Here is a 23,427-nt window from a genome sequence, read left to right as displayed (position 1 = left end):
TTCTATTATATGAAAACAAATGTTAGTATATAATATATTGTTGGCTTCATCTTAATATATATATTCAAAATATTAATATTTTTAATGTTTTTATAATATGTAGTTAAAGAAATTGGTGGTCAAAGTTGTGCAAGCGTGTCCGGTCAAAACAGGTCGAGTATTAAGGGACAGAGGGAGTATTCGATAACATAAAAACATAATGATTAATATAAGAACTAAATAATAATTGCTTTATTCATTTATATTTTATTAATATTTACAATCAACAATTATCAATATTCTAATGGTCAAAAATTTAGTAATAAAAATAACCAATAAGGTCTTATAAAGTCTATATGGTCTTATAAGTTCTTATACGTTCAGATAAGTTCAAATAAGATAAGTTGAAGTCTTACAAATGGAAGGGAACACACCCGTAATCTTTCTCTTACGCCACCTAAAGGCCCTGTTCGACAAAATTAGCGGTAGCGGGTAGCGGTTAGCGGTTGAGTAGCGGGTAGCGGTTAAAGTAGCGAGTAGCGGTGAATAGTAGCGGGTAACGGTTAGCTGTCAAAGTAGCGGTAACTACTATGAATGTTCGGTAAAAGTAGCGGTTGATATTATAAAAATAAAAATAAAAGCAAGAATATTATTTAAAACTTTATTATAAATTTGTCAAACGCTACCCGCTACCTTAAACGCTACTAATTTTAACATTTGACAAAAGCTACCCAACCGCTACCTCAACCGCTAACCGCTACCTCAACCGCTACTTTACCAAACACTTACAAATTTTACAAGTAGCGTCTTGACTAGGTCAAAACGCTACCCGCTAGCTCAAACGCTACTGCCGAACACGCCCAAAGTCCAACTTTAAATAAGAGTAATCCCAAAAATAGTGAAAATATACTAGCTCTTAACACTAGCTTTTATTTTCTCTTACCCTCTTTTATATTTATTTTTATGCAAAAAAAATTTGAACCATTTGCAATAACAAGCAGACAATGTAAGAACTAAGACTGGTATATGACAAGCATGCATTTTGCAGAACTGTGTGAGGGGAGATTTTTATTTCCTAGAGCACCACATGAACCAAGAACAGCTGATAAGATGGGCCATTGCAGCCACATATTATAACATTACAACATACGAGTTAGACAAACCACTCTTCCAAGTCCCAAATCAAACACAAAACTCTAGCCAAAACTTGAAGAAAATATCAAGCATCTCGGACAGGACAAGCTAAAATTACAATAACCTTGGAGTTAATATCTCCATGCCTAATACTTATGCCTGGCGCAACTCTGGGCGAACAAAATCAGCATCAGCAGTCACGGAGATATCAACAGATGGTCTGAGCTGTGCGCAAACTCCAATAGCTTCATGAACAGGATCTGACAAGAAGTTGCTGATCAAATCTTGGTTGATTGGAGCACCATTGTCAACAGCTACCAAAGCTTGTTGGCTTAGGATGTAATCGAAACGAGGGGCCCATTTTCTTGATCCAAGCCTTGCTGTGGTTGAGCAGTTGTCAACCATAAATGAGACACCCCGGGCATGCATGAAGGGGTTCAAGGAATCCACTGCTTCAATCACACTCTCGTTGATGATCTCCGAGTACGAGTGACCCTTCTTCCTCAAGATCTCTATCTGATAACATTAAATCAAGTGTTAAAGAGTATGCAATCACCAACAGATGTGCCAAAACAAACACTAAGGAATATTCTCTACTCCGTTCAAGATTTGACTTACGCCAATCCTGACAAACGTCATTTTAACAACAAACAAGACTATGCTTTCCTCAATTGAATTGCAACATTGATAACTAAAATGTGAGAAATATGCTAACAAGGCAACAGGGAACTTGTAATTGGCAATAGTTAAGCACAAGACTACGTTTATACACAAACCCTCACAGAGCTTTTTGTAAACAAGTGGGTTCATTTCATATTACTTCGCATTAATAGTGTATTAAAAAAAATTACATTTCTACTGCTAGTTCGCATGACATCAGTGATGGCACAACAAACAAGCCAGCAGAGAAACTTGGTAAGGCATTGACAAAATGACAACAGTTTCATAGACTAAATATTATACCCATACACTTCAGGACATCCAATAAAAAGATGGTATATTGCTTGCTATAAGTGGTATTTAACAGATTCAAAACATCAAACTTTACAAGCTTGATGTAAATTGCGCAAAAACAAGAGGAGCCAGAAGCCAACAGAAGCTACAATAAGAATAGAGAAACATGACAGGTTATACCGTATTAGGTAGAAAAATAACCACCCTTGAGAAGGAAAGGCAGGCTTTCAACTTAAAGTATCTTTGTATGCATGTTTTGGGGATTACAAAGAACAATGTGATTATATTAAGCAGAAAGAAAAATTAATAATAATTTGAGTCTCTGATACATGTGAAGCAGTCATAAAAACTTGTGAGCCATGAGCAAACAGTCTTACCTGGGCCATCATTAGAGCAACATAGACACCAGCAGTGAATGGATATAATGGGCCCAAGTCACCTGCAGGTCTGACTGATCTGACCTTCTCACCCACCTTCCACATTCTGGTTTGATCAATTTTACCCATTGGAAAAGCTGGGAGGCCTTCCTTCTCCTGCAATGAGAAGCATAGAGGGTCAACTTGCATATTTATATTTATAAACGATGAAACTTGGCAGAACTGCAACCAGCATCCTTCCACAATAAGCATGCCTCGGGAGTGGACTAAAAAACATAAAATACTAATATAGAAATGAATCACGCCTTGGAAAGAACAGTTATGTAAAAATGTAATTCAACAATGACACATGGAAATTTGTTTAGAGAATTGAATTTCAACATCAAAAATCTCAATCTTACAAAACATTCTAAATAAAGGTATAGAAAATTTTATAGAGGGGTAAGAACGACATACATAGAAGCGCCGTCCAGCCAAAACAACACTTCGGATCTCACTACCACTAGCAACATCTTCATAGCACTCGTACAAAATGTCCATTGAAGGGTAGTATGAGGCGCTGTAAGCAGCTTGGAAGTCCTTTTTGCCTTCTTCTGACAAAGAATTGTACAAGGCAAGCATTCCCTGACATGATCAAAGCATATCAGTAGCCATCCACTACACCTTAAAGCAAAAATTTGACAAATAATTGCTCAAAATAGTCAACCTTTGTTGATATGGTCTTTGATATGACACCAGTGATGCACTCAACAGTGTTCTTGTAGGCTAAATCTTCGCTCATTCCGCTTTCTGTGTACCTTCTGAACAGGCACTCGACAATTCCGTGAACAGCACCAAGCAAGATACCTACAAAGTAGGCAGCAAAATTTCTTATTGTCTCAAAAACCAATAAGGTGGTAATACAAGAATTATAAAAAAAAAAGCTATATCTACCTCGCTCCCCAAAGATGTCACTCTTATATTCCTGCTCAAGAGTAGTAGCAAATGTGAAAGGAGATCCAAGAGCAATTGACCAGCCAAGTGCTACATCTGTAGCCCTACCATCAACATCCTACAAGCAAAAATTGACAAAATTGAAATAAATACGGGGTAAATTCAACCTTAAAACGGATACAAGCAAACAAGAAAATTTAAAAAAAAATAAAAAATAAAGTATGCCGCCAACATTGCATGTACAAGAATTATAGAAAAGTGCTAGACCTGGTGAACAGCAAAGCTAGAGTTGATTCCAGCGCCATTGACTTCTTTACCTTGAACATACAACCTTCTAACAGAAGGCCCCATTCCCTTGGGGCATACAGCAATCACGCTAATGTTCTTGGGGAAGTCCTGCCCCAAAGATTGCAGGTGCCCCAAAAGAAATCCATGTGACAACCCAAGAATGCTGTTTGGTTTCATGTGGGAGAATACCTTTTCGTAATTGTCAGCCTGAAATATGGACGAAGAAAAGGTGAATATAATTCAACAGCAAATAACATTCAGTTGATAGGTACTCTATGTAAATACAAATCCATAACTAACAGAACTAATGTAGGTACATGTTTAAAACATGTGGAAAAGAAAGTTCCGTGCTAGAGCAAGTTTGCAGATATATAAACCTGAGCAGAATCAGAAATCAGCAGCAGAACAAGGTCACTTCCAGAAATGGTCTCCCACATATCACCTAAAGTGCCATTCTCTTCACTGAAACCAGCAGCACGTGCCTCGGCAAAAGAGTTAGATCCTTTGCGAAGACCAATCTGCATTATGCAAGCCAAAAAAAGAACTAAATAAATAAACTTGAAATCCCCCATTATCATTGCATACTGACAGAAGTTTAGTGAAAAGTTACTTATTAGAAATATAGTTTCCAATTAACCTTGACAACAACATCAGACTTTGCCTCTGTCAGAGAATCCTTCAAGTTCTGAGCTTGAGCTGGGGCCTAGAAACAACCGAGCATGATTAATATGAATCAAAAGCAAAGTTTAAGCTGCTAAAATCTGTGGAGTAATATCTAAAAAGCTTCAACAAAACCGCTTCATGATAATCTCTACGCATGGTTTTGTCCTAGGTGCCAGACGGGCTCGTAACCACTTCAATCACTTTATTAAGCACAAACCGGTGAACATAAAATGAAGTATGAAAACAATCACAAGTAAATCACATGATATAGTATCCACCGTCATCGCTTGAAAAAAAAGCAGGCCTAGTCACATTCTATTACTCCTCCTCCATCATTCATCAGTATGAGAAAATTGCAGAAAGACAATTAATTAGCAGGAAAATAAAGGGAAATGTTGTTTATAACCACCTCATACATTACACTTGTTAAAATTAAGTATCTTCTATTTTTGTTTTTACAACAAATTAACTAACTTATATATTTGCTTTTACAAGAAATTAAGTACCTTCTATAAACATTTCTTATTACAACTACTTTTTCTGTTTTTCATGAATTTTTTCTCCAGCCACCATTACAATAAAATTTATAAATGACCTTCCATCAATTGCTGTTAACCTTATCGGTCAATTCATAGCAGGACGCTGTTGTATTAAGAATATAAGAGTGAAATCAGGTCATTCTTCATAAAAATAAATATAATTTCAATTGGAAAAAAACCTCATTTGCTAAAAGGAAATGATCAATTTACCGAATAAGCGACCATTAAAACCCTAGAATTGGTGAATGGAAAAGGGTAAAATAAACATTGTAATTCATTTCGTGGAATTTACCAACAATACAACCGAAACCTTGCAAATAAATCATCACCTGAGAACCCCATCCGATAACACCAATCTGCTTAATACCCTTAAAAGCATCCGGCAACAATGGAAACAAATTCCTCCCTCCTCTCACAATGTACTGCCAAAACAACACAAACACAATGCATCAAACATTCAATCTTTTCACAAATTGAACAAAAAAATAACTGATGAGAGAGAAAGAGATATACCTCGTCGTGACCGGAGAGAGTAACCTTCTCTTTCTTGAAAACAGAGCTATCAAAGTCAAAGGTGGTAGCAGATGGAGTGTTGATAGACGGCGCCGAAACCATTTGAGCAGAAAGCGCCGATCCTCCACCGTTAGCGCCGCTAGGAAGAACACGAGCAGCCTTGAGAGACCTACATGCTTTGATTGTAGAAGAAGAGCCGAGAAACCCTAAGTTCAACGCGGAGGGTTTAGGAGACTGTTTCAAGGCTTTAGATGCAGCGGCGGAAGTGGAGGAGGAGGATGAGAGAGAAAATGTTGTCGCTGCTGTGGCCGCCATTGATGGATGGTGGTTAGGTGAGAGGAATAGCAGAGGGGGAGGACAGAGAGGGGTGGCGGAGGGTTAGAAGAGTGGGTTTTATAGTGAGGGGATTTCAGTGAGGAATCCGAATGAGGATGGCTTTTGTGGAATACGAAAACGTAGATATGAATCACATGAATTCAGACGTTAGCCACTTGATAATATTTTAACTTTGGAGAGAGCGAAGTTTGTGTCATACTCCGTATCAGACTTAGGAAGTACTCCCTCCGTCTCTTAATACTCGCACCGGTTGAGTTTAAAACATGTGAATTGACTTATCAATTTAATGGATATTAGTTGATAGTAGGGTATTTTTTTAATATAGTTAGTGGGAAATGTGTAAGGGGTGGGAAGTAGTGAGTGGGGGTGTGGATTTTTAAATGATTTTTTGTAGGGAGTAGGTAAGTGTGAGAAATAATATAACATTGGTAAAGATTTCCATGTATAGAAACGGTGCAAGTATTAAGGGACGGCCCGAAAAGGAAAGCGGTGCGAGTATTAAGGGACGGAGGGAGTACCTCATTTCGAAATAATATGGACAATTTGACACTATTTATAAATTTTAATTTGACTATCATTTATGATTTATGGGCGTGTGGGGTCTTATTTGATTCGTCTCGATATGTACTTTCGGAATATCAACTTTTTATAATTTTTACGACACAAAATTAGAGATATTAATGTTCAAACATTTATATCGACAAGCGTGAAAAGATAAATTGTCCCCATTATTTCGAAACGGAGGGAGTACTAATTTTGCTCAAATAATTGTATGTTTTTTTTGTTTTTTTGAAAGGGAAAAGTAAGCTAGTTGATTAATTTGGGGATAAAGTGTCCATGAGTACATAAGGAACAACTTGTTGGGGAAAGTGGTATTCCCAAATCTCTTCTACTCCGAACGGAACTAGCTTAGCAAGGTGATGGGCCACAAAGTTCCTTTTAACATTAGACCAACTAACTGAATTAAAATGCGTACATAAAGAGAAAATATCGCCTAGAATATAGTCAAAATCGGCAAGATATGTAGCACCCTTCGTGAGACGGTTGATCAACACTTGAGAATCGAATTCCATAATAACATCCTTCACTCCATACCTCTTTCCAAGTCGCATGGCCATAGCCTACTTCAGCAATTTCCGGGAGCCAATAGGCTCGTGTTCTTCGCATAGCTGCAAAGATCACTCGCCCCTCCTTGTCTCAAGCCACCACCAAGACTCACACGACCTTCACCCGTCAGGGAGGCATCTGCATTATCTTAATCATACCTGTCAGGGGGCTTTCCATTGCTTCGAACTACGGCATGTGGTCGAGCATTGTACCTGTCGTGTTCCTCTACTAACCTTTGCACACGCCCAACAATTACAACATTGGGGGTTAACTTGTTTTAAAAAACATAGTGGTTCCTTTCTCTCCAAATACACCACACAAGAAACACCCTCTTTTGCCTTGTGTGCGCATCAAGGTATGTCTAACTTACCACCAGATCCCACATAGTGCATGCAACCCTCCAACCTATCATCGATACGCAACCACAATCCTCCCAAGGATCCTTAACTCGTAAATAATCAAAGAGTCATGGCCTACCGTTTCTTCCTCCGCACGACACCACGGACAAGTCGCTTCATCCACCATGTGACGTGCATGTAGCAGCCCCTTGACTGGTAGAGTACTTGTGCAATGTCTCCAAAGAAAGTGGCGAACCTCCGGGCTCGCCTCCATCTTCCAAATCTCAACAAAGGCTCTGTGAAAAGCATCCATATTACAGCTCTTTCCCAACATGTACAACGTTTTCACCACATAGTTATCGTCATTAGAGTAAGCCCATGTGAGCTCATCGCTTTGTGCACGCCAGCTTAAGGGAATAGCTAGTATGCATCGGCGGTTGCACGCATTAGAGTTCTTCTCTACCACGTCAAGTTTCCAATCCATGCTACCATATCAATTAAATAACTTACATAGTTAAGGTCCCCCTCCGTGTTGCTCGTGATATACCTCCCTTCTTCATCTGCTAGCAAAGGATCACTCCATAAGTTAATGCTCGACCCGTTGCCCACCCTCCATATGATGCCTTCCTTAACAAGAGATTTTGAACTCCATACTCCTTTCCAAGAAAAACTACACGAATAGCCCAGGGCAGCCTCCAGAAAAGTACAATTTGGGTAGTAACTAGTGTAGGGGGCTAATTTTTCTCGTACCTTGTACATTTGTATATTTGGATTTTGTAATTTTGAGCATTTATGGATCCCATTTAGGAACCACAAAAAACTCAAACTTGGCCGATTTATCAAGAAGCACGACCAATAGGTTTGGCTTGATTTTTGACAATCCAACCCCCAAGGGAGAGCGAAAGCCTAAGTTCGCGCTAATGACATTAATCAGTTTGAACATTGTAAATTCGAAGTTTAACCATGCAAAATGCGTAAAAATTTCCCTACGTCTTAGAACGTTGAATTTCGATGGAGTCGCCACCAAACAAATATAAGGTTCCGGTTTGGAAAGAATATGACTCGGGATAAGGCATTATATAGGAATTGAAACTGAATAGAGATTCGGGTAAGGGAACGAGACACTTATTTAGAAAGATTATTGAGTCTGGTTTATTCAAGACAAGGATCGTTTTCGTAGGACAAGGATCGTTTTCGTATGAGAAAATCCTATCAAGAAATCTCTCATACACTGCCAGAATGCAACTAATCAATTATGTTTTGCGCAGTTTGCATATGTATTGGGCTCAGATCTATGTCATTCCTAAAACTGTTCTGCAGGACATTGTGAAGATATGCAGAGCATTTCTATGGAGTGGAAAAGCATTCAGCCAAAAACCAAGCAATATAGCTTGGGATAAAGTTTATTGTGACAAGCAGCATGGTGGCCTGGGTTTTAGGGATGTTGTTTTGTGGAACATTGCTTTCATGGGAAAATATGTTTGGACTCTTGTTAAAAAGCATGACAATATATGGATCATATGGATTACTTCAGTCTACCTCAAAGATGGGGAATGGTGGGATTACCAACCTAGCTCTTCTGCTAGTTGGTATTGGAGGCAAATTTGTATCACTAAGGAGAAATTCAAGAAGTACTTTACTCTGGCAGATCTGGAGGGCATGGCTCATTATTTAGTGAAGCAAGTTTATGAGAAATTTTTGGGTGTGAAACCTAGCTAGAGTGCCTTGGGATAGATTGGTTAGGAATAGATTGATCACCCCTAAGCACAGATTCATCCGCTGGCTTGCTGTTCAGTGCAGGCTTCAGACCACAACTAAACTGGCTAGAATTGGCATTAGCCAATCTGCTCTATGCTTGATTTAAACTTCTAATACACTCAATCAATGATAAAGAGAAAAAGGGAGATGAGAAAAACTATATTGATAAAGATGAAGAAAACTACGGAGTATATGGCATATGCTAGGATTATTATAAAGGGAAAAAAAAACTAATCTAGAAATTACATAAACAATATCAAAAACAAAAAAAACAAACTGAGTGCAATCGTAAGAAAACCAGACAAGGACGTAATCACAATAGATGAACAAAATTGACCTCCGCCACATACTATACTTTTTATAAAGATTCAAATCATATTCAAGCTATAAATATAGTTACATATTCCGTACTTATTAATAATCTATTGGATAAATTAATATCTACGTACGCTTTAAATTAGTATAGACATACCTGCGGAGACTAGCATCAAATTGGTTTTATTTTAATGAAGCAGGATGGTAGAGCATTGGTGCTGATAACGTGTTGTGAAATAAAGAGAAGATAAGAGAAATGGGAGAGAACGACTGTGTGTTTTATTCCATGAACAATATGGTATATATATATATATATATATATATATATATATATATATATATATATATATATATATATATATATATATATACACACACACACAATAGAATAAGGTTTGCTTGGAGAACAATAAACCATAGATGTAGAATATTCCAGAAAGATATTAGGGGTATAATGGACATCTACATAATATTCAATGTTCAAAAATAGAAAGTAGACATTTATAAGAGAACGCCATTTATAGAAAAACGACATTTTTTTAGGAACGGAGAAAGTACTTCCTCCGTTCCACAATAGATGCATCATTTCTCATTGCACGTATGCCAACGCGCTTATTTGAACATTAATATCTCTAAATGCGTATAAGTAAAAATTATAAAAAGTTGATATTTGAAATCCTTGCATTAATACAAATTTAACAAGATCCTCACTTGACTATGTTTTTTTCTTACACAACAGTGAAAGAAATGTTGTCAAAGTTGATTGATGAATAGTGCACAAATGAGAAATGATGCATCTATTGTGGAATGGAGAAAGTAACAAATTAACTTACCTTTGGAAAAAAAACAAAACAAATTACCTTACCTTGCTTTTCCTTCATTTTCGCACAACAGAGGTTTTTCCCTCAACTTCATTTCCGTCCCCACCGCCCCCACATCTCCGCCGCCCCACATATCCGTTGCGGCGTCACTACCGTCATCTTCTCCAGCACCGTGCTTGCGCCCAAGTAAGTCTAAATTGCCCACTTTACTGAATTTCGTAGTTTAGGGTTTGGAAGTAAAAATTGAGTTATTTTTATGCAAGTGTTGGAGTGAATTAGAGTCGTCCTAGCGTGAATTTGGGGGCCGGTAGTTTGGAATTAGACACAAGAACTTTGAATTTAGAGAATTTAATTAGCAGCCGACTGCAGTGAAGGATCGTTGATAAACTGAAAAGGGTTAGTAAAAACAGTTGCAGAAAATTAAGTGTACATGTTACCATCCCCATATACCTCTTTTAGCAGAGTTCGGGTAACATTTATTTTTACATTTGTATTCTGGTTATAAACACCATCTTGACTACATAGAGCTTTTCAAATTTGGCAGCGGGTTAGTTGAGTAGATTTCTGGGTATTAAGGCAAATATGACTCGTATTTTAGTTGGTAGTGGCTTTGTTTATGCATTTTATCACCTTACTAAAGTGGTGACTTCAATCATTTAGGTATTGTATAAGGTTGATTAGGTATGATTTACTCATGTACAGGCATCCTAGTTCAAGAATCCCCAATCAAATTGTGAAGGATATATAAACCAAGTCAAAACAAGCTGGTGTACTACTCTGTATTGAATTACTGATCTTGGGTAAAAGAAGTACTCCCTCCGTCCCATAATTATCTTCCTGTTTGACCAAAAACACGGATTTTAAGAAAAGTGAAATGTAGTACATGAAAATGTGGAATAAAGTACAAATGATGATTGAGTTGTATGGAAAAGTGGAATAAAGAACATGTGAAAGAGAATATAGTAAATGGGAAAAGTGGAATATAGTACATGGGTGGGGTTTTCAATTCAATTTTAATTAATATAGTACATGAGAAAGTGGGGACCTTAATAGCCAAAATTAGAAACAGGAAGATAATTTTGGGATGCTCGTTTAGAAAAGCAGGAAGATAATTTTGGGACGGAGGGAGTATCTGTCTAGGGTGGAGTGTGTATTTTCCAAATTTCTCAACTGGGCATCAAAAGAAACTTCTGAAGCTCAGTGAGTATAACCAGGTGCATCAGTTTAGTGTCAGTGTCTTATTATCTTTGATTAGCTTAGTGGTATGTCCTTCAATTTTCCGGATCTCGGACACTTCAAAAGCTCCAATTCTTTTGTTGTAATATTATCTTGAATAATTCTGTTCTTATCAAGCCATAGAGGTCAGGATGAACAAGTAAATACTGATAGGGTTGAAACTGGAAGCTACTACTTCCCCATCGGGCCATCCCCAATTATAAAACAAAATGATAAATATCTCAAAGGTATTAGACACAATGTATAAAAAGGCTCAAGGCGCAACAAGGCGATTTGGGGTTCCCAGCGCCTTAGGTGCGCCTCGGTGCGCCTCATTGAAGTGAGGCGCCCTAATAAAAAGTTAAAAAAAAAAGTGAAAAAATGGTGTGTGCCTTGGTAGGTGCGCCTTTTTTGCGCCTCAAAGTGCGCCTTAGGTGCGCCTCATCGAAATCGCCTCGCCTAGACAATAAAAGGCGCTGGCTCCAATCGCCTAGCGCCTCAGAGCCAAGGCGCGCCTTTTTATACACTGATTAGACAATAAACTATTTTGTTTCACACCACCTTATTTGCTAATTGCAAAGTTTATGCCTGCATGTGCATCAGCATACATGATCAACAACTTATCGTGTGAAGTTGAAGACGAAGGATACTACTAAGGGATGTTGCAATTTTTTCCATAAATTCATACAGTAACCTGAAAAGGGTTAGTAAAAACAGTTGCAGAAAATTAAAACACAAAACAAACTCAAATTAGCCGGGGAAATGTGTGCTTCTATTTCAAAAGAGAAGGCAAATGAAGTAAAGTAGCTTATCCTACAGCAAAATATAGCTGTATAAATCCCAAAATAACAGCAAGTTAACTTCTGTTCATACAACCATTTTCCAAAAATATCCATTGTAAAAGTTAAAACTTTCAATCAAGCTCAAAATAGTAAAATTGTTCAAACTCTAATCATTTAGAAATCTAATAATGTACTTTGTATGTATTTTAACCAACTCTAATCATTAGTATATGGAAATTACATGTACTTGGATGCATATGTGTTGTTGTTGCATGTATTTCTATACGTTGGTGTTAGCTTGTTGTTGGCTTCATTTTATTAGGTAGTTCATATACTGATGTTGTCAAGCTGGTTTCATATATGATTATATGCCCACTTTAGTTTATTAATTTCTTGTCTATGTAGCTTTACTACTTGATTTTGTATTTTTGGAATGGAAATCATCTTATATGTAAGACTTATACTCCTTCCGTCCCAAATTACTCGTTACACTTACCTTTGCACCAAGTTTTAGGTGATAAGTGGTTGTTTGGTTATCAATTGTAATTTTATTGAAAAAGTAAATGTGATAGGAGTTAGTGGAGTATTTTTTTTAATTGAATGAGAGAGGGTGTGAGGACAAAAAAAAATTTAGTGGGAAGGGACAGACAATATAATAATTGTGGGGTCATTCCTAATTTAGAAGTGTAACAACTAATCTTGGATGGACGAAAGAGGAAAGTGTAACAAGTAATCTGGGACATAGGGAGTACTTTATAGTAGTAATTTTACAACTTTTATAATATACTCGTTTTTACTTAAAAGAACAAGTCAAGTTTTTTTTGTTTTTATTTAAATTTAAGCTAGTAGTTCATAATTAAATATATACATGTTTTTTAAAATTTAATTAGTTAATGGGATGGTCTAGATTTGATTTCTATCTTGTAATTGGTGGAAACTATCAAGCTAATTTATATATTAACAATATACTACTTCTAAGGGAAAATGTCATATTATGTTTTATAATTTATTATGTCATTTTAGAGTCATGGAGAGGTTGGATAGAAAATGGATGTATGAGAGACGTAAAGGTCGATTACTAAGAAAAGAGTTCATAGATGGCGTGCGAGGGTTTATTGAGTTTGCTAAGCAACACCGTGATTTTCAAGAATCTTCAAAGATTAGATGCCCATGTTCTAAGTGTAGAAACATTGCATTTTTAGATCTTGATGGTGCTAGACAACATTTGTATAAAAATGGATTCTTGAGTAACTACTTTGAATGGGTTTGCACGTGGAGGATTTCGCTTCTTTAAAACCATCTTATGAGGCACCTAATCCTTACGTTGACATGGTCCAGATCAAATTGATGGTAATGCATTTCCCGAAGATCTACATAATGTTGAAGAAGAACCCAATCCTCAGGCTAAAAACTTTTTGAGTTGTTAAGGGCCGCAAAAGAACCATTGTACGAAAGAAGTCTATTATCTCTTTTAGAGATGGCTTCAAGGATCACAACCCTAAAATGTGAGTACAACTTGCTCCATAGATGTGTTGATGGGTTTTCATCTCTCATTAGGGAAGTAATTCCTGATGAGAATTCAATGAGGAAAACATACTCCGAACTCGAAAAGGTGGTTAAAGGCCTGGAACTTCCTCATGAGAAGGTACATGCATGCCCCAAAGGGTGCATGTTATTCTGCATGTTATTCTGAAAGGATAAGGCACACCTTGAGAAATGTTTAAAATGTGGCAGAGAGCGTTATAAGATGACTTCTCGTGGAAAACGTGTTCTGGTTAAAGTGTTGACCTACTTTCCAATCACACCAAGGTTGCAAAGATTATATGCGACCAAAAACCTTGCAGATGAGATGACATGCAGTGGCATTCAAAAAATCCTAGAGTCAGCGGAATACTAGCTCATCCAAGTGACGATGAAGCTTGGAAACATCTAGATGACGCATATGAGGATTTTGCTAATGAGCCACGTAATGTTAGGTTAGGCTTATGCACGGATGGGTTTGCACCACATGGAAAATCCGGGGCAGTACTCTTGTTGGCTGTTATCATTACGCCATACAACTTGCCTCCATGGTTGTGTATGAAGAAGTCGTTTATGTTTTTATCCTTACTCATTCCCGTTCCTAAAAATCCTAAAGGGAATCTCGAAGTATACATGCAACGTTTGATCGATGAATTAAAATCCTTATGGGAAGTGGGTGCAATGACATTTGACGTGTCAAAAAAGCAAAATTTTAAGATGTGGGCTGCCCTTTTGTGGACCATTAGTGACTTTCCAGCTTATGGGATGTTATTTGGTTGGTCTACTTCAGGAAAGTTGGCTTGTCCGTATTGCATGGACAAGACTAGGACTTTTTGGCTCGACAACGGCTCCATCCAAAATCTAGTCGCTTCAGTCGCAATTTAATTTTTGCGACGGAATATAGGGATTCTGCGGCTACTTTTGTCAGTCACAAAAACTCAATTTTCTTGTAGTGCCGGGGTGGCCTTGCACAAGTTGTGGAACAAAAAAAGAAGAATATTTGTGCAAATGTAAGCAACCCTATTTTCTTTCTCTACGTCCGGAGAATTAGATAAGGAGGATTTGGGCACGCTTTCACATATCAAGTCTCTCTATGAGTCACTCTAACAATGTTATGAGTGGGTGCATTTATCTTTCACATATTCACTATTTAACAACAACAACAACAACAACAACAACAACAAACATTTTACATGTAATTAACTTACGAGACATATTTATGAAAAGTGATGAAAAGTGGCAGTAGGTTAACCGCTTTTCTACCAGCCGCTTTCTCATCCTCTCCCCCTCTCTTCTTTTTTAGGGTTTATTTTCTTGGTCGTCGTAGACCGGAAATAGTCTAAGAAATTAGACTATTTTCAACCCTTTGATTTCCTTTAATTCAGTTATTGTCTCTTATATTCAATAAATTTTCACCATATGGGCGAAGTTCGTTCTTGTTCGTTAGTCTCCTTATGGTGGAGTTAGTTTTAGTATGTTTGGTTTGTCGTTCACTCGTAGTGGATTTATGTAGAATTGATTCGTTGATAAAGTTTTATGCGGGATCGCAACAAATATCAAATTTCCGAGTACATTCAGATGAATCAAGTGGAAATCATCTTCGCGGGTACAACAAACCGTTAGACCCTCTCTCTGAAAATGCTGCATGTTCAGCGTTATGTACGGGAGACGTCCTATAGTGCAAGATATATTCAACGATCGTAGTTTTGATGAAGAAAACATTTATTTGACTCAATTTGTCATGTACTTGTTAGATCTATATTTTTCTTGTAGATGTCGTATGCCTCTTTATTAATGAATTAGTTTTCCTTTCAAAAAAAAACTTATGAGACATGATTGTAACTTATCTGAATTTATAAGAACTTATTGGAACTTATCTTAACTTATCTGAACTTATTGGATCTGAAACTTATTTTTTTTAAAGGTGAACTTATTGGATCTGAAACTTATTACCTCATAAGTTTAGATAAGTTACAATCAGGTCTAATAAGTTAAATAAGTTACAATCAGGTCTAATAAGTTTCAATATTATCATAATATTATTAATAGTAATTGTTTATTATTATTATTACTATTATTTAATATTGTTATTATTATTAATTATTATTATTGTTATTAATAATAATAATAATTATAATAATAATTAATTATTATCATTATTATTAATATTATTAGGATCCAAAAGGTAAATCAGGTTTGATCAGCTCTAATAAGTTCAGATAATTTCCAATAAATTAAGATAAGTTCAAATTAGATAAGTTATGGTAAGTAAGTCGAATATAACGCACCCTAAACGAAAAGGCACGAACGAAGAAAAGAAAAAAAAAAGAAAAAAAAAGGCAGCTGGAAAGGTTTGAACTGGTTTGAACTGTCGACTAGGACCACACACTCACACAAAAGACGCCGAAGCTCCAAAACGGTAAAACCCCAAATGAAATTCCCGTCTCCTCAAACTCCAACCCACGACCACGCCAAAGCTACTCTTCATCTCCTCCCTCCTCTCTCCTCCTTAAACCCCCATGCAAAACACCATTTCTGGTTGTATCACCACCTCCAGTAGGCGGCGCCTCTGCCATTATGGATTTTCTACCTCTCTTTCTCTGCCGTTGTTATTCTCGTTATATTCTACCATCTCTTATGCATTTTCTTTACTTTTCTATTTTTTTTTTGTGTGGATTTTTTGTTGATTTTATTTGTATTTTTATATATAAAAAATGGGTTTAGACGCATGTGGGGATGATATTTTGCCTGATATGATGTCTCAGGCGATGAAATCTTGTTGTTAAATATATTCTGTTGAGTATTTTGTTGGCCTTGTTCTGGTGGTGTTTTTTGTTTAATTAGTCTATACCCTGTTCATAATTGTAGTTGAAAATCATGTTATTCTTTTTTCAATTTGCTTTTGATTTGTTTTTTTTTGAAGAGGAAGCAGAGTAGAAAAGAGAAATGATTGAAGGGCATCAGGAATTTTTTGAGTTTGATTGAATTCAAATAGCAATTTTTTTTAACAAACTTTTAATTTGAATTCTTGAGCTTGAGGAAATGTAGGCCGGTGGTGGTTTTGTTCATGAGAAGATAATGTATTAGGTTAGATTCGATCCCCTGATGCCTTAGAGTTTGATGATTAACAAGGCCTCAATACCATTTGTTTTGACCGCAATTGATTTGGATTTTTATTATGTACTTGTGCAGATTGGAAGTATTTCAGTAGTGACTGAGGATAATTACATCAAGTAATTAAAGATGCCACTCTATGACTGTGTGCTATTACTGAAACCTCATGTGAAGCGGGAATCCTTGATGGACTTGGTTGCTAGGGTGGGGAAACACGTTTATGCTCGAAATGGTGTGCTGGCGGAGATAAAGACCTTTGGAACTGTTCATCTGGGTTATGGTATTAAGAAGCTTGATGGAAGATACTTTCAGGTAATGACATGGACTGTCCGTTTTCTTTCTATTTGTATTTCAATCTGAAACTGTTGACTATAATTTTATGTATCAGTTTGTCGAGTGATCACACTGCCGTAAGCTTTTAATCATCTTTATATGCTTTATATGCTTTATCTGTTGCTGGAACACCTGCCCACTTCTCAGCTTTCAGATCAATGATTTTTTGTTTACTTGTTGCCGTGTTGGGGCTAATATGGGACAGTTGCGTTTCTCTTTTGAGTAGAAAATTTCTGTCATTACTCATTGAACTGAGGGCAAAATTTCCAGGAGTGAATATAACAAATGGTAAGAAAAATTCATGCTTTTGTCCAGTTCTTGTTGGACTATAGGATTGACCTAGAATCATTTATTTGGTTAGAATATCAAGGAAGCTGAAACCTGAAGGTGGAACTGTGGAAGTATCTGCTTTTCTCCTTTCATGAATATTGCCTTAATTTTGCATACTATTCTGTGAGCTAACTTCTCACATGAAAGGTTATTATATAACGGCAATATGAGGATCACAACTATTAAAGGAGGGTATTTGTTAAAGAAAGAGAACAGGAGAAGCGATTAGAATCAAACTGGGAAGGTTAATTATAAGAGGGGTGCACCTCACAACCTTATTGTTCTCCACTGAGTTCAGATCTCCAGGATTGTCCTAAGGAAACAAGATTGTCACTTTGCTACTGCACAGTGACATCGTGTCATTAATCAAAGGAAGACAAAATGTGTATTCTTGTTAGGAAGAATTCTAGGCGCTTAATTTGTGTTTTGTTTCTCCGCTTCTATCTCTTGTTCGTATCCATCGTGAACATTTTTTTCCTCGTTCTTGAAGTTTTTTCTGGGGGAGGGGAAGTGTTGTGGGTAGTGGGAGTTATTCCACAGAAGATTTCCATTTTAGGAAGATTGCTCATGAGTTAGATCAAGTGTATTAGGATAGCTTTTCAATAATCTGGGTTTATTACCTTGAAAGATACTGAAGACAAAACCATATGGTTAGCTGATGATATTTTGTCTTGACATTTTTCCTATAGCTTTTTAAAAAGCCCCTTAATTTACAGCTTTCCCTATTTCCGACTTTGTTGGGAAGGCCTCTTTTACTCTTTCGGTTCTTGTGCTTTATTATTTGCGAACTTGTAGGCACTCTAGGCAGTTGTAGGTTTCAAGTTAAGGATATAAAAGGAGTGTGTTTTTCCTCCCCTTTTGGGTAGTAAGGTTATCTGCATTTTACCTCTCCTTCACTCCTTGTCCTACGTGGAAATGTGGGAGCCTCATTTGAGACACTAGGTAATGATCATGATTAAGGATTTAGGGTGTATGTGTATATTGGGACCTGAATGGGAAGACCTTTTGGAGTTTGTTTTCTTTGTCTCTAGAATTTGCACAGGAACGTCGTTTGTATTTGGCAGTTCATATACCTCCTTCACGAGCCATGAGTTACTGGTACTGTGGAAGGAATTGACTATTTGTTACTACAGTTCTGGATTGACAGATGAAGTTTCTGGGCAATGCTGTGCTTGAATCCCATTTCTCTGTTGATTTTCTGTTTAAAAGATTTGTGTTGATACTACTCAGTAATAAGATCTTCTTCGAGGTAATCTTTATTGTTGAAAATTCTGCCACCTTTAAGGTTGCTGCTGCTATTATCATTTAAGGTTTTTGTATGCTGTTTTTGCTGCACAAGTTTTTGCATTCACATAGGGGGTGAATAGAATGCAAGAGTGATGTGGATCTAAAGGAAGAGAAAGAGAGGGAAAGGAAGAGAGCAAGAGTGATGGGGATCTAAAGAATTTTTTACATCTTAAGAGACACTTAGATAAGAATCAAGCTCTAAGCAATGAATATATGACAAAGGTTTAGTTTCAAAGACTCAATTAGAATATTTAGTACTAATGATGAATAGATATAAGTGTTTAATTTTGTGGATAGGATGAATACTCCCTCCGTCCCGGAATACTCGACCCGGTTTGACCGGCACAGAGTTTAAGGGACTTGAATTGACTTATTTAATTTAATAGGTAGTAGTTGATAGTGGGTATTATTTTAATGTAGTTAGTGGGAAATGTGTAAAGGGGTGGGGTTGGGGGAGAGTAGGGGTTGAATTTTTAATTATTTTTTGTATGGAGTAAGGGGTAGGTGGGTTAATAGGGATGGAGTGAAAAATAATATAATATTGTTAGAATATTTCCATTTTTAGAAACAGGTCAAGTATTAAGGGACGGCCCGATAAGGAAAACAGGTCAAGTATTCCGGGACGGAGGGAGTAGATCTCAAATCTCGCAAATTTAAGGGTCTCTTTCTATTCGCAACCATTAAGATCTACACAAGTCACAACAGGTGGTGATAAAACTGAATTCAAGCCAAAAGCTCTCAATTACATTATTCAAATTACATCTGTAACAATTAGTATCCCTTAGGCTTTTTTATAAATATAAGACCCTAAAATCTCCCGCTAGCTTTCCCATTAGGAAACATCTTTATGCTATATTCTTGCCCAAAAAAAAAAGCTAGAAACTTGATTCTAGATCTTTTGAAAGCCAGTCAATGCATTCTATGGTTCTCCTATTTCAGATGTGACGAAGTTCACATAATGTTACCATATCTTCACTCTTTCTTCAGCATCTCCGTTAGCAAAGACATTAATGTGTTTGGTGTAGCTACACATAGTTTGTGTTCCATTTTTGCTCAATCCCACGAGCATCTATTTTTTCAATGTCCTTTCGGTTCTCAGTGTTTGCAAAGCATCAAGGATTGGATTAACATCCCGGGGCAATGGGTTTCTTTACCCGAAGCTTATATGGTACATAGAAGAAAGGCTAGCCAATTCCGAAAGGGAGTGTGGTTGGCTGCTGTTGCTGCTGTAGTGTACACAGTGTGGAAAGTAAGAAATGCAGTGGAATCATAAGGTCAGCATCAGAACAGTCCAGAATGCAGTGCAGGAAATTAAAGGGGATATTAAGGGTAGGATGACCTATATCATGCCTAGGAAAGTTTCTGATCTCGATGGTTTGGTTTGCTAAATTGTAAATTTTTTGTGGTGTTAATGTTTTGTTCAGGCTTTTTGGACTTAGTTAGTTTCTTTGCTTGTTTGGAGGACATGTCTTCCTTTAAAGCTTAGGATGTAAACAGTTCTTGAGAGAAATGATATAATTAATAGCTTAATTACCCCAAAAAAAAAAGACATTAATGTGGCTCTTGATGCATATTCAGCAATGTATAGCATGCAAGTAACTGACAATTTGACTAAAGAAGAGAGAAATGCTGCAGCTCAAGAACAAACAAACGTGATAGAAACTTTGTTATTTGGGTTTGATGCTTCAATTAGCTTAATTTAACACACACGAGACATAATTTGAAGAATTTTGATGCCCAGCAGTTCAGGATTGGAATTGAGCACATTCCAGTATTAATTTGAAAGTTCAAATGCATTTGGTCTAACAAGCATATTAAAGTCCTTTAGTTGAATTGGAAACATGAAGCGGAGTGAAATTCATTTTTAGGCCTATCAAGTGCTCAACCTATTTTGCAGCTAACCCCATTAATGACCCGTCATATTGACAGTTAGTATAGATTTATATGGATTCTTGATCTGTATGTATTATCATTAGAAATAAGTTCATTAAGCATATCAAGATGTGTCTGGTAGCACATAGCTAAAATTAAGTATGTTCAGATCTTTAATTAATGATTTTGCAAGATTCAAGATTCAAGGGTCAATGAAGTAAGGCTTGATGGACAGGTAGGCTCATATACTTGTTGCAAACTTATGGCATGGCTAGTAGATATCTCCCCGAGTCTAATTTTTTATAGATGTATTGCACTCTGAACAGAGCTAGACTAGCGCACTCTGAACAGAGCTAGACTAGGTTTTGTTTGAGCAGTATCCTAGCGAATCCATTCCTTATCTTCTTAAATTTACGTCTGACCTAGAAACTTAATAAAGGGGCGTTTGGTTCGCAGTTGTTTGGTATGAGTATGAGTTTGGAATGGGCAAAACCCATACCTTGTGTTTGGTTTATAAAATTTCATTTTCTAAACCCATACCTCAAACCCACAAGGTATGGGGTTTAGAAACCCAAGGGGGGAGGTGGGTATGGCTCATACCAAACCTTTAGGTATCAAATAAAAGAAAATATGCGTTCCAGGATATAATCAAACACATGGTATTAGGAATCAAGTTCCATACCCATACCACCATGGTTTCATTCCTAATTCCAGACCCACCTAAAATTGATCTGGTTTGTTAACCAATTTTGTAGCATAGCTTTCTTTGGCTATTTAAAACCTCAAAGTGAATCATAATGTTTGAGTATGTACATATCCTCCATCATAAGGCCAAATAAGGTTAGACTCGTTAAGTTGTTAGAGGGCCTATCACTGAAGCTCAGAAACACTCTCTCTCTTCCCACCGAGGTTGTAGCCTTGGAGGGTATATCTTGTTCATGTGCTACTTGTTTGTTTGGAAGATGGTTAATTAAGTTCAATCCCATAAATATAATGTTCAGATATTTTCTATTTATAGCTGTTGTGCTATATGCAGGAAATATGGGCTTCTCCGCAAACAAAGACAATGCATAATTTTGTTTTTATTGTAGGGACAACTAATGCAGATGACCATGATGGCAACACCCAATATAAACAAGGAGCTTCATTACTTGAACAAAGAAGACCGACTTTTACGATGGCTCATTGTGAAACATCGAAACACAAGGTTTGGGCTTGACAGCATGGATGATGAATATTTAAGAAGTGAACTAAAGAAATTCGATGAGCGTAGCATATATGATTTAAATAAAGATGAAGACAAAGATGATGACGAGTATGATGACGAGGCCGAGAAGCAAGATGGTTGAGGATCATGGGATATTGCAAATCATATGCAACTCTCTACTGATGTTCTTTTAGGTAGATTTGCTGCTGTTTTAAACATTTGTACCTTTTTTTTTTGCTTTTTAATCTAAAGACTATCTACTTCATCTGTCCGAAATAAGTCATATACTCGGATTATCTCATTTTCCTCAATTTTTTAGGATTTTGTGGGGTTTTGTTAGAATGCCTTTAGAACTTAATTGCTGTCAACTATTCTCATCCAAATTGCAGTCATGTGCTTGTTGAAACCTTCAATTATGTACAGCTAGATGACCTGGAGGTATCTCTTAACTATCATTTGTCAGTATATATAAAAGTGTACCGTTATTCGGCCCTTCTTTACTACTCCCTCCGTTCCATAATGTTCCTCACTTTTCCATTATGTGCGGTCTCCAATGCACTACTTTGACCGTTAATAATTTTAATTTTGTGTTAGTAAAAATTATAAAAAATTGATATTTAGAAAATTATATTGAAACGAATCTAATGACATCCCACAAGTTAACATTTATACTCTTAATCATACAATTAATCATGGTCAAAGTTTTTAAACTTTGACCATATGAATAGTAAACATGAGAAACATTATGGAACAGAGGGAGTATTCTGTATTAAACGCCCTCAAATGTGAGTTAAAATACTGTTTTTACCCTTTTAACATAGTGAGAAGCTCACTCTTTCTCACCCATCTTCATCGTACCCACCACTGGCCAACCACGATCCGGCAACCATTATCAACCACCACCACACCACCATCACCCTCACAACCATCTCCCTCGCCATCATCAACCACCACCACTACATGGGAAATCATCAACCGTTAAACAATTCTTTAAAAAAATTCCAAAAACAAATTCAAAATATACCTGGTGTCCGCACAGATATCACGGGGACGACATGGAGGCCGCGAACATGAATTGCGCCGGTGACATGGCGGCGGCACACATCTTGTATCAAATATTTAAAATATTTAAAATTTTAAACATTTTAAATTCAAATATTTAAAATTTTAAACATTTTAAATTTTGAACTTTTTAAATTCAAAAAGTCTTGCGCGCACAAGGTGTACAATAAATTTATTATACACCAAGATAACTTTTACGCAGTTTGTTGTAACTTTAACCTTTTTTTTTTGTAACTTTATATTATAAAAATATAAAGTTGATAGATAAACATTTTAAAGGATTAAGTGATTAATTTTACACATTATTAGTGATATCGAAAAAATAATTGTTATTAAAATAAAAAAATTATCACTAAAAAAAAAAAGATAACTTTTACATATTTAAAGGTAACTTTTGAGCGTTTTTGGTGAACTTTTATTCGGGTGTACAATATTTATTGTACACCCATTATAAATAAGAACTAGTATGTAACCCGGGCGTTGCCCCGGGTTTTGACTTTTATTCGGGTTTTTTAAAAAAACATGTGCACGTAGAGAAAGTGTCATCATCAAATTACGGTGGTAACATAAGATTAGTGGCCGATCAACAACCTCCCCGATTAAACCCCACATCCAAAAATATAAACAAAGTCGGACCATTTTCTTCAAA

General features: G+C 36.6%; 2 protein-coding genes across 3 annotated transcripts; one reads left to right on the top strand and one right to left on the bottom strand.

The window, feature by feature from the left end:
* Positions 1–1,082: 1,082 nt before the first annotated feature.
* LOC110782657 (ketol-acid reductoisomerase, chloroplastic-like) lies at positions 1,083–5,915 on the bottom strand. The gene is made up of 10 exons (NM_001426342.1): positions 5,381–5,915; positions 5,197–5,289; positions 4,303–4,368; positions 4,043–4,183; positions 3,645–3,872; positions 3,378–3,495; positions 3,151–3,290; positions 2,901–3,068; positions 2,445–2,600; positions 1,083–1,629 (listed from the first exon to the last, which is right to left on the bottom strand). The coding sequence occupies exons 1-10, from the start codon at positions 5,693–5,695 to the stop codon at positions 1,267–1,269; spliced, it is 1,788 nt and encodes a 595-aa protein (NP_001413271.1). The 5' UTR covers positions 5,696–5,915; the 3' UTR covers positions 1,083–1,266.
* A 4,166-nt stretch (positions 5,916–10,081) lies between these two features.
* LOC110782656 (uncharacterized) lies at positions 10,082–22,219 on the top strand. 2 transcript variants are annotated; one of them, XM_021986846.2, is made up of 4 exons: positions 10,087–10,241; positions 16,497–16,660; positions 16,766–16,999; positions 21,601–22,219. In XM_021986846.2, the coding sequence occupies exons 3-4, from the start codon at positions 16,817–16,819 to the stop codon at positions 21,856–21,858; spliced, it is 441 nt and encodes a 146-aa protein (XP_021842538.1). In that variant the 5' UTR covers positions 10,087–10,241; positions 16,497–16,660; positions 16,766–16,816; the 3' UTR covers positions 21,859–22,219. The 2 variants fall into 2 exon arrangements, with proteins under 2 accessions (XP_021842537.1, XP_021842538.1); XM_021986845.2 differs by lacking the exon at positions 16,497–16,660 and having other exon boundaries at positions 10,082–10,241.
* Positions 22,220–23,427: the final 1,208 nt, after the last annotated feature.

The sequence above is a fragment of the Spinacia oleracea genome, chromosome 4, assembly GCF_020520425.1.
Source record: "Spinacia oleracea cultivar Varoflay chromosome 4, BTI_SOV_V1, whole genome shotgun sequence".
NCBI classification, from domain to species: domain Eukaryota; kingdom Viridiplantae; phylum Streptophyta; class Magnoliopsida; order Caryophyllales; family Amaranthaceae; genus Spinacia; species Spinacia oleracea.
This window is presented reverse-complemented; position numbering and strand designations above follow the sequence as displayed.